The sequence below is a fragment of the Meles meles genome, chromosome 7, assembly GCF_922984935.1.
Source record: "Meles meles chromosome 7, mMelMel3.1 paternal haplotype, whole genome shotgun sequence".
Taxonomy (NCBI): Eukaryota; Metazoa; Chordata; class Mammalia; order Carnivora; family Mustelidae; genus Meles; species Meles meles.
Genome location: NC_060072.1, coordinates 121,041,631 through 121,054,836, shown reverse-complemented (window position 1 = coordinate 121,054,836; position 13,206 = coordinate 121,041,631). Strand labels below are relative to the sequence as shown.

At 33.8% G+C, this 13,206-nt stretch overlaps 1 protein-coding gene across 2 annotated transcripts in view; it reads left to right on the top strand.

The window, feature by feature from the left end:
• UPF2 (UPF2 regulator of nonsense mediated mRNA decay) overlaps positions 1-13,206 on the top strand; it is a 110,854-nt gene that overhangs the window by 61,560 nt on the left and 36,088 nt on the right. For both annotated transcript variants that reach the window (XM_046012479.1, XM_046012480.1), the window contains exons 10-14: positions 5,010-5,123; positions 7,366-7,482; positions 9,101-9,286; positions 11,353-11,556; positions 12,251-12,526. In XM_046012479.1, coding sequence (XP_045868435.1) covers positions 5,010-5,123; positions 7,366-7,482; positions 9,101-9,286; positions 11,353-11,556; positions 12,251-12,526 — 897 coding nt within the window. The remainder of the gene's footprint in view (positions 1-5,009; positions 5,124-7,365; positions 7,483-9,100; positions 9,287-11,352; positions 11,557-12,250; positions 12,527-13,206) is intronic.

Here is a 13,206-nt window from a genome sequence, read left to right as displayed (position 1 = left end):
AGAATCTCACCTGAGAAATAAAACTGGTTAACAGAACTATATGAAATCTCAACTAGTAGTCAAAGAAATTCTAGTTAAAACAACAATTAATCTACTAATTTGACCAACAGATTAGTAAAGATAATAGAAATGAGAAACCACATGCACTTGAGGTCAGAATTTGGAGGAGGAATTAAGTAATATGTTTCAAGATTCTTACAGGCATTTTTACATTGGACAACTTTGACAATCTGTCCTAAGTAAATAATCCTATATACTCAAAAAAGCTTTATTCACATCATGAATTGTGGGGAAAAAATGGAAAGTAAGCTAGAAGCCCAACAGTGAATTAAGAAAATGGTCAGGTAGTTGCAGTGCTGAAATGATATAGAGCCATCGAAAGTAATACTTACTAAAAATTTTTCGTAGCATACAGAAAGTGCTTCTTCTGGTGGAAAAAAAAAAGCAAGCCTGTAAAATCTTACACAGAATAAATTTATAGTTATGTTAAAATGTTTGGAACGTAAAGAAAGAAAAGAATTACGTGTCAATATGTTAGCAGTGGCTGTCTTTGAATAGTGGGGCAATAAGAAATATTTATTTCCTTTCTAATTTTCCATGCTTTCCAAATTTTCAGCAGAGCCTACTTTACGGCAGAGGGACAGCTTTTATTTAAATATAAACATATCAGACTGACCTTTTTTTTAAAAAAGATTTTATTTATTTATTTGGCAAAGATCACAAGTAGGCAGAGAGGCAGGCAGAGAGAGAAAGAGGAGGAAGCAGGCTCCCTGCAAAGCAGAGAGCCTGATGCGGGACTCGATCCCAGGATCCTGAGATCATGACTTGAGCCGAAAGCAGAGGCTTAACCCACTGAGCCACCCAGGTGCCCCTGACTGACATTTTTAAAATTAGCAGTCTTTCAGCTTTTTAAATCAAATCTCTCTAGTGGTAGAATAAATTGACCACATATCCCAGTTTGGCATACTTATATATAAATTGTATATATTTGCAGTTGTATGAAATATTTTATGTAAATTTATAAAATAAAAGTAAATTGAAAAGTGTGAGATCAAAACATAAATAGATGTTCCAAGACTTTTTTTCTGACACTCTAGTAGATCAAGAGTCTTACCTACTTCACCCTGGAGATCAGTGGTCCACAGCACAAAATAAACTTTGAGGGAAAGTTTACTTGTTTATAGACTTAGTGCCTTCTTAGTATCTAGTGTCTAGTAGATTTTCCAAAAAATTAGAATGATTAAATGAATAAAGTTTATGTAGAACAAAATGAGCAAATTATAGAGGACAGCGTATCATGTTTATTTGGGTGAAGTTATAGAAGGACCAGTTTGGGGAGGAGGGTCTTCCTAGATAGGCCTTGGAAAGCCTTAATTTTTATATGTTGGTGTATCCAAAGAGTTTTTATTAATGCTTATGAATTTAGTTATTCAGTTGATCTCAGCTTTAGCTGTCATTAATAAATGAGTTGTAAGCAACATTTTTGCTAAGATTGATTATGTGAGTAAAATTCTGTAAGAGACATTGAACTAGAAATATATAGAAAACATTTTTTTAAAGTTTATTTATTTGACGCAGAGAGAGAGAGGAAAGAGGGAACATAAGCAGGGGGAGTGGGAGAAGGAGAGGCAGGCTTCTTGCTGAGTAGGGAGCCTGATGTGGGGCTTGATCTCAGGACCCCTGGGATGTGAACTGAGCCGAAGGCAGACACTTAACGACTGAGCCACCCAGGCGCCCCAATATATAGAAAATTTTACATTGTTTAATTACTTCTGCAGAAATGTTTGGACATACCTTTTTGATCATAAGGAGTCAACAGATGAGACTAGAAAATAATGAATAGTCAGAATAAGTCAGTCTTTTTTATAAGTTATAGCCTTTTAAAAAGCCTTCATTTTTTTCATCTGAAAATGAGGGAATGAGGCAAAATTTATTTTTCATAATTCATTTAAAAATTCTACAATTTTGTCATGTTACTTAGATTGTACCTCCTTACCCTCAATAATATTTAAGAATAATTGTAGATGGTACACTATGTTACTTGTGTTGAAAGTTATAATGCTCAGTAATACCTAAAATTGTATAATGTTCCACAGCAGTTACTAAGAGCTTGTACATGCAGAGTCACCCAAAGAGATCTTTAAAGCCATGTTTGTGTATTTCTCAGCCCCAGTCCCTCTCAAGATTCAGCTTTGGTATATTATTTTTTGAGTGGCTTCTTACACATTTTTGGTTTCACTGTTTCTTCAGCTGTAGAAGAAAGACATGCTCAGCATGGGTTCTTTAGAAAATATAAGATACATAATTTAGAAAGAAGAGGGGAAACCTCATAATTTCATCACTTTAAAGCAAACTTATTACTTTTTTTATTTTAAGATTTTTTTATTATTATTTATTTATTTGACAGAGATCACAAGTAGGCAGAGAGGCAGGCAGAGAGAGAGAGAGAGAGAGAGGAGGAGAAAGCAGGCTTCCTGCTGAGCAGAGAGCCCGATGTGGGGCCAGATCGCAGGACTCTGGGATCATGACCTGAGCCGAAGGCAGAGGCTCTAACCCATTGAGCCACCTAAACGCCCCAAAAGCAAACCTATTAATCTTTTTGTATATTTTCTTTACCTTTTTTTCCTCTGTAGTTTTTTCGGGGCGGGGGGGATGAATTTATAGTATATAATTTTCCATTATTTATTTCTCACTGAAGCATTTTGCCATCATTTAAAACATCTCTTATACCATTTTGAAGGGAGTATAATATTTTGTTCTGTAAACCAGTTGCTTAGAAATCAAGTGAAGCGTAGCTATTGTTAATACCACCACTGCCTCTGTCATCATCTCCATCCTTATTTTTATCTATATTTTACTAGGCAAGCCAGTGGTTGAGGAAGTTCGTGTGAATTACCCACGATTATATATCCCCAGAATGGTGTAGAATGACTGAAAGGGGCTCAGATTTCTGACTATAGATTATTTGCTCTTTTTTGTCCCTGCGATAATCTATAAACATTAAGCATTTTCATTTATTTGTTCACTCCATAAACAATTATTTCGTGTCCACATAATAGTGATACAAATATACAAAGATGAATAAAATTAGTAGTAGCTAATATTTATTGAACTCTTCCTAGCGCCAGGCACTATTGTGTGTGCTTTACATGTATCAGTTGACTTAAGACACAACTTTGAGGTAGGTTACTTTTATTAGTTCCATTTTAAAGACGAGGAGATCGAGGCAGAGTAAGTAACAGCTAGTAAATGATAGAGCTGGGATTTAAACCCAGCAAGTCTGGTCCAGAATCCATATTCTTAGTGTATCCTAAGAGTTCATAAAATAAGATAAATCAGGGGCACCTGGGTGGCTCAGTGGGTTAAGCTAGTTAAGCCTTCAGCTCAGGTCATGATCTCAGGGTCCTGGGATCGAGTCCTGCATTGGGCTCTCTGCTCAGCAGGGAGCCTGTCCCCCCAACCCCTGCCTGCCTCTGCCCACTTGTGATCTCTGTCTGTCAAATAAAATCTTAAAAAAAAAAAAAGAAAAGAAAAAAAGGATAAATCAGTACGAGGAGCTTTTCATACGTAGTACTTAACAAACATTTATTTGTGAAAGGATACTTATGAAAGCTGTGCTCTTTTCTGAATTGCTGAAACAGTCAAGGTTAAAGTTCTATAAGTTGAATTCTGTGATTTTATTTTTAATCGATGCAGTTTTATTGATGCTTTAATAAATGCTTATAGTGAGCTTCTAGTTTGCTCTGATGTTTTAAATGAGTAAACTTAGTTTTATTTAAAAATTATCCCTGAAGAGCTAAAAAATCTTAACACCTATCTGTGCTTGCTATAGAAAGTAGGTCCTTAAAAATGAAGATGATAAATTCAATCCAAGTGTTAGCTCCTTGAGTATGTAGAAGTTTAGTATTTATATAAATGACTGTCATTAATCATCTAGCTGCTGGTGAGGTTAGGCCTTATTTTAAAACCCAGCACATACTAAGGTAGTGGAATTTTCAAGTAATAGGAAACTGGGATTTTAGTACTGATCTTTCATCAAGCCATTTGAGAGCTTTGTGTTGTTTTGCTGTTAAATTATTAAATCAGATTATAACCTGTTGTTCCTTTCTCAGAATGTTGTTACGTGGAGCAAATAAGATAGGATACTAATCTGGAAAAGAAAACACTAAACTGGTTCAAAGCACCACCATTTTGAACAACTGAATAAGACAGGAGAGGATTCTGAAAAAGTACATTAAACTATTTGAGACACCACTATGTTGTTGTCACTGTTGTTCACATAAAAGATTTTTAGAGTGTTTGCTGTTAGTCTGTTTGCTGATGAAATTGTAATCCATTTACATTTATCTTGACATACGTTTGCTTTGTACTATTGTAATAGGATTTTGTTATGCCGAATATTTTTTGAAACATGCGCCTAAGTTAGAAGGCTTATATTTGTAAAGGGTTTGAAATTTGATACACAACCATGACTGATGATTAAAAAAAAATAGTGATTATATAAAAAATTTCACTGTAATGAATTTATGATAGAAAATGCATACTGTAGTTCATAAGTATAATACACTAAGCCTTGCTAATATTTTTGCCTAAATAAGCTCTTGGTACTTACTATTTTTAAAGCAGCATTTCGTAAAGTGTGTTCCTTATAATATTATTGAGATGTTAACTCGTAGTTGCTAACATCTCAAAAGGAGCTTTATGTTGTTAAATAAATGAATTAAATTAGGTTAAGCAGGCTTCTTTACTTGAGAACCTATTTAAGTCCAATAAAGTATATCGTTTCCCAAAATTATTTGACCATGGAACTGTTTGCAAATCATATCCCAGCACTCGTGTTCCACAGAGCTTACTTTGCCTTAACTTAAAGTAATTTGAATAGCAAGAAATTTATGCAGATTCATTTAAAATATTTGGGGTGAATGCAATCTTATTAAAATTACATTTCTTATCCGAGATTTCAAAATGTTAATTCTCTAAACTAATGTCTCTTTTCTTTTAATTTGTAGGTACGAAAAAAGGACCAGATCAATATTGAAACAAAGAACAAAACTGTTCGTTTTATTGGAGAATTAACTAAATTTAAGATGTTCACAAAAAATGATACATTACATTGTTTAAAGGTTAGTGCTGCATTATTTGAGTTGTTTTTAGTAGACAAAGTTTTAGTTATAAATGCTGGGAAAAAAATGAAATAAGTAAGGAATATTTGTTTAATATGGAGGACAAGAAAAGAGTAAAAGAGAACTTTAAATAGATGAGCAGAGCCAAAAATAAATAATAGTATGGTAGATAGAAATACAGCTATAACAGTAATTACATGAAATGTAATGGGGCAAAATACATGAAGTAAAAGCCTGAAGAATGTAAGACTTTTATTAAAACAACACTGTAAAATAAATAAAGAAAGAAAGAAAAGAAAGCACTGTAGGCTGCCTGCAAGAAAGACAAATATGAAGGCCAGAAAGGCTAACATAAAAAAGTGGGGGGAGTATACCGTGGAAGAACTGACTAAAAATCACTTGGTTTTGGGGTGCCTGTATGGTGCAGTTGGTTGAGCATCCAACTTTTGGTTTCACCTCAGGTGGTGATCTCAGGGTCATGAAATCGAGCCCCATGCTCAGTACAAAGTCTGACATCCTCTCTCCCTGTCACTCATGCTCACTTGCTCACTCACTCTCTATCTGAAATAAAGAAATAAATCTTAGAAAATATACCTGTTTTCATTATCATCAAGCAATTAAGGTACAAAGCATTTATTGTAAATAAAGAAGGACAATTCATAATGACGAAGAGCTAATTTTAGCAGGAAACTGTTACCTTCCTGAATCAGTATGAATCCAGTAAAGGACCTTCAAAATATATAAAGCAAAAGTCAAAAAGGAAAGAAGTAAACAAATCCACGGTCATGGTGAGAGACTTTGAAACACTTTCACTAACTGAAAGAAAAGGCAGACGAAATTTGTACGTGTATACAGAACTGAACAATACAGTTAACAACCTGGATCTAATGGACACTATACCCAGCAGCATCAGAACTTAAAATCTCTTCAGGTGCACGTGGATCATTTACCATAACTAACAACAACAAAAATCACAGCAAATTAGAAAAGACTGAAATTACGTGATTATGTTTTCTGTCCACAATGGAATTAAGCTAGAAATTAGTAAGTAATTATATGTGGTAAAGCTGATGCAGCAGAGATGAAATAATTCTAAATTTGAATTGATCATGACTGACAAATTTTGTATCAAATTGATTTCCTTAGGTTGTTAGGTATATTACACAAAGTGGGTCTCGTGAATTCACGTACATTTGGAAAACCCCAAGTTAAACAAATTTACCAAGTTTCTTTATTGCTTGATTTCTTAAGAGTGTTTAAAATATTAATAGTCATTGTAAATATTTAAGGGGTTAAGTTTCCTAAATCTACTTGGAGCATCTCAGAAGACAGCAGAGTACATTTAGGGAATCTCTGGACAGCATTTTAAAAACGACTGTGAAAGATTTCTCAATGCTGTATTTGAAGGGAATCATACCATGGAACAATTTAAACGTTAGTATTTCTTTATAGTAATTATTACAGATACATAGGAAGGGTATACATTTCCTTGACCTAGAAATTCCATTTCTATATGTTTGCTTTAAGGAAATAATAAATGTACAAATTTATCTGCAAGGATATTTGTCCCATAGTTTAAGTAGTAAGAAATCGTAAACAATTTCAATATCCAATGAGTAAGAATCACTTAGGTTTTAGTGTAGTTCATATTATGCAGTAATATGCCTCTTTTAAATCATGCCATAGAAGGATAAATAAGGACACAGCAAAATAGTCATATTAGCTAAAAAACGCCAAGTTATTAAATAATGTGATATGTTTGAATCTGTTTTGGTTTAGAAAATGTGCATAGAAAAAGATTAGGAGGATAAATACTGAAATGTTATGGTAATGTGTTATGTTTCTAATCTTCATACAGAACGCCTATTGTGGTCAGAATTTTACAAGTGAATGTCCCATAAACCAAAAACAACAAAGCAATTTAGAAGATGTTAGTTGTGTTGTGTATGTCACAGGTGTTTAAATACATAGCATCTAATAGTCATTATATACAAAAGGCTTTGATATTAGTTTTTGTGTATTTTTCTGAAAGAAAAGGCATTAAGTATATTGAAGATTTTATATAAAATTTTTGTGACTGAACACAAGATACTCATCAGTGAAGCTTGTTAAGACAAAGTAGACTAGCTTTTGTTTTTCACACTTGGCATTTCTGAAGTTGTTATACACATTAGATCTGTATTTTCTTTAACAGGATCGAAGTGTTATCTTTTGTGTTTTCTCATCATCATTGTTATTACAGATGCTTCTTTCAGACTTTTCCCATCACCATATTGAAATGGCATGTACTCTACTAGAAACCTGTGGAAGATTTCTTTTCAGATCACCAGAATCACACCTGAGGACCAGTGTACTTTTGGTAAGGGCTTGAGGATCCTAGCAAGACCTTGAGGTTCTTGACTTACTTCAGGGGTTAGAAATACTGACCAGTGCCTATGATCTTGGTCTGTTATATAAAAAGAAACATTTCTGCCTAAACTACAACCTCCCATATTTATGTGCTGTGGCCATTCCAGGAGAGTTGTAGGATTTTCCTCACTTGTCTGCCAGTGAGTTCACTGTATGGTAAAGGAGGATTAAGTTCAGCCCCAAATATCTTTTGATAAATGATGCAAATGAGCGAGTAGTGGTGATACTGTTGTGTTAGAGCCGTTTTTTATGGATGTTCTTGAATGTTTAAAGAAGCCGTTGTTTATGTGCCATAAGCATATAAATTATAAGCTTAAAAATATAAAATTTAATTTAAAAATTAAAAACTATAAGCTTGAAAAATTAACTTGGGGTTGAAGCTATTTCTTAAGCTACTTAGGATGCTGAAATGGCCATCAAGTTTATTAAGCAATTAAGTTCTTATGCTTATTGATAATACCCATGCATTCCCTTGCAGACTTGGAAGGATGGGAAGTGTCATGGCAGAGGGAATATTGGTGTTAGTGTTAAAAAGAGCTCAGGTTTAGGAATCCCTGGGCATAGCATTAGTGTTACTATTACAAAAGTCTTGATTGTATCACTTTCTTTAGATAACTTAGTTTTTTTAGAATCCAGTTGTGAGCTTGAATACTCTCTGCCAATAATATTTAATATGAAGAAACAGAATTTCTTTTTTTTTTTAAAGATTTTATTTATTTGACAGACAGAGATCACAAGTAGGCAGAGAGACAGGCAGAGAGAGAGAGAGGAGAAAGTAGGCTCCCTGCAGAGCAGAGAGCCCGATGTGGGTCTCCTGAGATCATGACCTGAGCCAAAGGCAGAGGCTTTAACCCACTGAGCCACCCAGGCGCCCCCAGAATTTATTTCTAATAAGCAAAAATATTAATCTGGAGGCCATCAAATAAATTGATTTTCAAATTTTCTGTAGGCTTGTATCACATTAACGACTTAAACGTCACTCCGAGTTCAAATTTTTATCCTAACAAGGAAAAAGCTCTTGTTCTTTTGGCTCAGACCAAAGCCAGCCATAAAAGAGACTGTGTATATAAAAATGTGATAGAGCTAGCTTTTAATGTCTTGTCTTTATTTATAATATTTGAATCCTCTATTTTTGCTAGGAAAAACATTTACTAGTCATGGTGGTATGGGCGATATCAGATTGGCTCTGTGGATCTTTTCCCCTCTTAACAGCAAAAGCAACGAGCTTTTATCACTGGTTGACTAGATCTGTTTTGAATCACCCCTCTTGGGTTGATGCTCAGAGCTGTGGACAAGTTTATAAACCTGGGGTGCTTTTAGTTTTCTTGTTCGTAGAGCTATGTCCAGAGCCTAAGGCCTAACACCAAGTAGTCATGGACTAATTTGTTCTAAAAACATGATTTTTGTATAATAGTTTGCTAGTACATTCTTAGAAATACCTAGTGATTGGGTTGTTTTTTTTTTTCTTTTCTAGTCCTTTATCCTGAAATCCTATCACTGAGAATAGAAATTTGGTTAGGAATAAACATTAGAATGAAAGTATTTTGACTTAGACATTTTTATTTTAGGAGCAAATGATGAGAAAGAAACAAGCAATGCACCTCGATGCAAGATACGTTACAATGGTGGAGAATGCATATTACTACTGCAACCCACCTCCAGCTGAAAAAACAGTGAAAAAGAAACGTCCTCCTCTCCAGGAATATGTCCGGAAACTTTTGTACAAGGATCTCTCCAAAGTTACCACTGAGAAGGTAAATTTGAGATTTGTAGTAGTGCTAAGATGATATAATATTCAACAGAATTAATTCTTTTTCATTCTAGTGATTGTAGTATTAAGAACAGTGCAGTTGGCTTCTAGCCTGTGCACTAAAATGTTTTGGTCCAGGACATATATTTCAATTTCTCTAGGTCAGCTTGTTTATAAATTGCTTCAGTATTCAACAAAGTACTGATAAGGAATGTAAGCAGCTTGCATTATTCATATTCTGTAACTGGAGAAATTGAAGCAGAGCTGTTAAAGTTTCAGCAGTGAAGTTTAGGAGAGTTAAGATTAGATCACAAGTTGAATTGTGACTGCTTCTATACAAGTCATCAAATCATCCTAAAGTGAAAGTCATATGATGAATATAAGATACGGGACAGATGTTTTGTTTTCCTTTTATGACTCTGAAGTAATTATTTTAATTTTATTCTAATTTTTCTGATTTTAATTTTGGTACTATTTATATTTGAAATTACTACTTTGTCTCTGATATTCTATAATGAATTTGACTTTTAATATTCTGGTTCAGTACAGGGGATCCTAACCTTGAGTGGGCTTTAGTAGGTCCATGTCCCTCTGAAATTTCATAATTTTGGTCATTTTCCAGAAAAGGTTAAGAAATGCTCACCTGTTTCATAATTATTGCAGTTACCTTGTTAGAAACTTCACTTTCAAGTAGGATATGTTGAACAGAACATTTCATGGTTAGCTCTTGAAGTTGAAACAACACATTGTAGAACTTTTTTCCTCTTTAGGAAAAAAAAAGTAAAACAGATTAGCTGTTGCACAGAGAAAACCTGTGGGGAGAAGAAAAGGTGTGCAGTAATACATGCATTATACACGGGTAATGAGCCATGATCATGTGACTTTGGAAATTGGACTCAACTTTCAGAGAATCACAGATAGTAGTTGTTTCAAACAACAAGCAATTTGAAAGCTATTTTAGAATTAGCTATAAGTTTAAAAATATAGGCTGCTCTGTGGTTGAGACAACATTAATATTTCCACTGAAGCTGATTTGAGAACATACTAAGTGCTTGAAAGATGGATGGTGGCTACAGTGCCTGAATGGCTCAGTTGGTTAAGCATCTGCCTTCAGCTCAGGTCATGATCCCAGAATTCTGGGATCAAGTCCCACATTGTGCTCCCCGCTCAGTGGAGAGTCTGCTTCTCTTTCTCCCTCTGCTTCTTTTTTCTCCCTCTTTCTCCCTCTACCTCTCCCTGCTTCTGCTTCTCTTTCTCTCTCAAATAAATAAATAAAATCTTAAAAAAAAAAAAAAAAGATGGGTGGTGGCTATAGAGATGAAAAGAGTGCTTTGCAATCTACCAGTAGTATCTTTTTTTTACTTTTTCTTTTTTTTTTCTCCCAGAATAAAAATGGGAGGAACTTGATTATAGGTAGAGCTCTACTCACCATCTCATTACCAGTAGAGTTTTTGAAATAGTAATGGCTGACTTTTCTGTCGTGCTTATAATGAGTCAGACAGTTCTATGTGCCTCACATATTTTAACTTGTCTAATCCTTAACAATAGACTGTGGAGTAAGTGCTGTTACTATCCCTCTTTACACTTGAGGAAACAGGATGCTGTATAATGTTAGTTTTGTATAATGTTGTATCCTCCATATCAAGTGATCTTTTAACCCACTGATCTTGGGTTTATTTATTTACTGGAAATTTTTGATTTACAAAAAGTACCTGAGATTATTTACATTAGTGATATGCAAAAGAAAATACTATTTTTGGTAAACCTTGGGTATGTGTTTTTAGTGACTGGTATTATGGGTATATACTATTAGCCTGATTGAAGATCTGGAAACTCTAGGAAGTTTAGGGGCATCATGAAGAGATGTAGGTTAAATGTGAATAAATTTTGCCAATAATTAGAAGTATTTCACTTTTCCTGTCTCTAAAGTTAAGAAGCTGGTAGAGGATCTCTAAAGTATTTTTTATTTCAAAAGGTAAATGACTGCAGAATCAAAATATTTGTATTATTGGGTATATTGGAGTATTATGTACTTATCTTAGTAACTGAAACAAAATTTTCTCCGTGTAGGTTTTGAGACAGATGCGAAAGTTGCCCTGGCAGGACCAAGAAGTGAAAGACTATGTTATTTGTTGTATGATAAATATCTGGAATGTGAAATATAATAGTATTCATTGTGTAGCCAACCTCTTAGCAGGATTGGTCCTCTACCAAGAAGATGTTGGAATCCATGTTGTGGATGGAGTTTTAGAAGATATTCGATTAGGAATGGAGGTAATAAGGACTTTCCTTGAAGTCATCAAATTGGAGTTTGTGGAGAATTTAAACAACTTTTAAATCCGATTATTAAAAAGAGTAATTTGGAAACCTTTCTTTTCCCTTGTGATGTCAATTTACTGTTTCTTTAAAGTTACTGTTGTCTCAGATTTCCTAGTCATCTTTCAGGCTAGTGCCCGAGAGTTTTTTGCTTCTTTTTCTCAAGTTCAGTTAGGCTTATTTTGGAAGAGTATAATAGATTTTAATTATTTCTAGGGCACTAGAACTCAGGTCATAGGAATCTATAAATCTTTTAATTAGGTGAATTGGTAATCTTTGGTAAGAATTTCTGCAGACTGTTTCCTCTTTCTATTGGCTTGTCATTAATTCATGGATTACAGAAAAATAAGTTCTGGGGGGGCTGATAGGGAGAATTACATCTTAACTGTATCATCAACTTAGTTAATGATAACTTAATACTAAATTTTAATATTTAACTTGTTCTTTTTAGTAAACCATTTTAAAGATAGCCATTTCTTAAAAAGGATATGCAGAAGTGATCACTTTACTAGAAAATAAGGAAAGGACCCATTTTTTCCCCCTCTGTTTAGTGTTCTTTCAGTAATTGGTATTATCAAGTGACAGAGGAGAATTTTACCTCTTCAGCACATTACTGTTCTTTAATGGAAATCTGTGTTTTTTTTCCCTTTAGGTTAACCAGCCTAAATTTAATCAGAGACGTATCAGCAGTGCCAAGTTCTTAGGGGAACTTTATAATTATCGAATGGTGGAATCAGCTGTTATTTTTAGAACTCTTTATTCTTTTACTTCATTTGGTGTTAACCCAGATGGCTCTCCAAGTTCGCTAGATCCTCCTGAACACCTTTTCAGAATTAGACTAGTGTGCACTATTTTGGATACCTGTGGCCAGTACTTTGACAGAGGTTCCAGTAAACGAAAACTTGATTGCTTCCTTGTATACTTTCAGGTATGTCAACTAAATATGCAGTTTGGCATCATTTAATGCGTTGCTTGTGTTACAGAAATATTAGAGAAGAAACACAGCATTCATATATCACATACAAGATGTGTTCATCATTAGATTAGATTTTTTTTCTTCCTGCAAGGATGTTTTAGAGATTAAACATATATGATGAAAAGAATTCTACTATATAAACATTCTATTTGCATTGTCACTTTTATGATTAACAATGATCATTGGGGAATTATTTTGGTATGGTTTATAAATTTGGTATAATTTATGGATTATTGTTTTAGTATGGTAATTTATGAATTTTTGTACATCTGATAACATTTTCAACTCATCTGTGTTCTGATTTTACATCTAAAATTCTTGTTTCTAAATGATTTCACTTTTTTCTATCATTTTTGGGAAAATATGCTCTTCTCAACACAGGAAAAATATTTGTTCATTCATGGTAAATTCTTGGGTTGTGCTTCTCTATCTTAATATCAGTTAATTATATAATTATATAAACTTAAAAGTATGGAGACAGTTCTACAACTTTTATAAGGTTGGTGTTCCAAAAGTTAACTTAGGTTAGGTTTAACTGCTCACTATTGAATTTTCCAAGTGTTACTAAAATAAAGTAACAAAAGCACCATTCAGTTATATATGATCATTCTAATGTATATAATCTCTTGTTA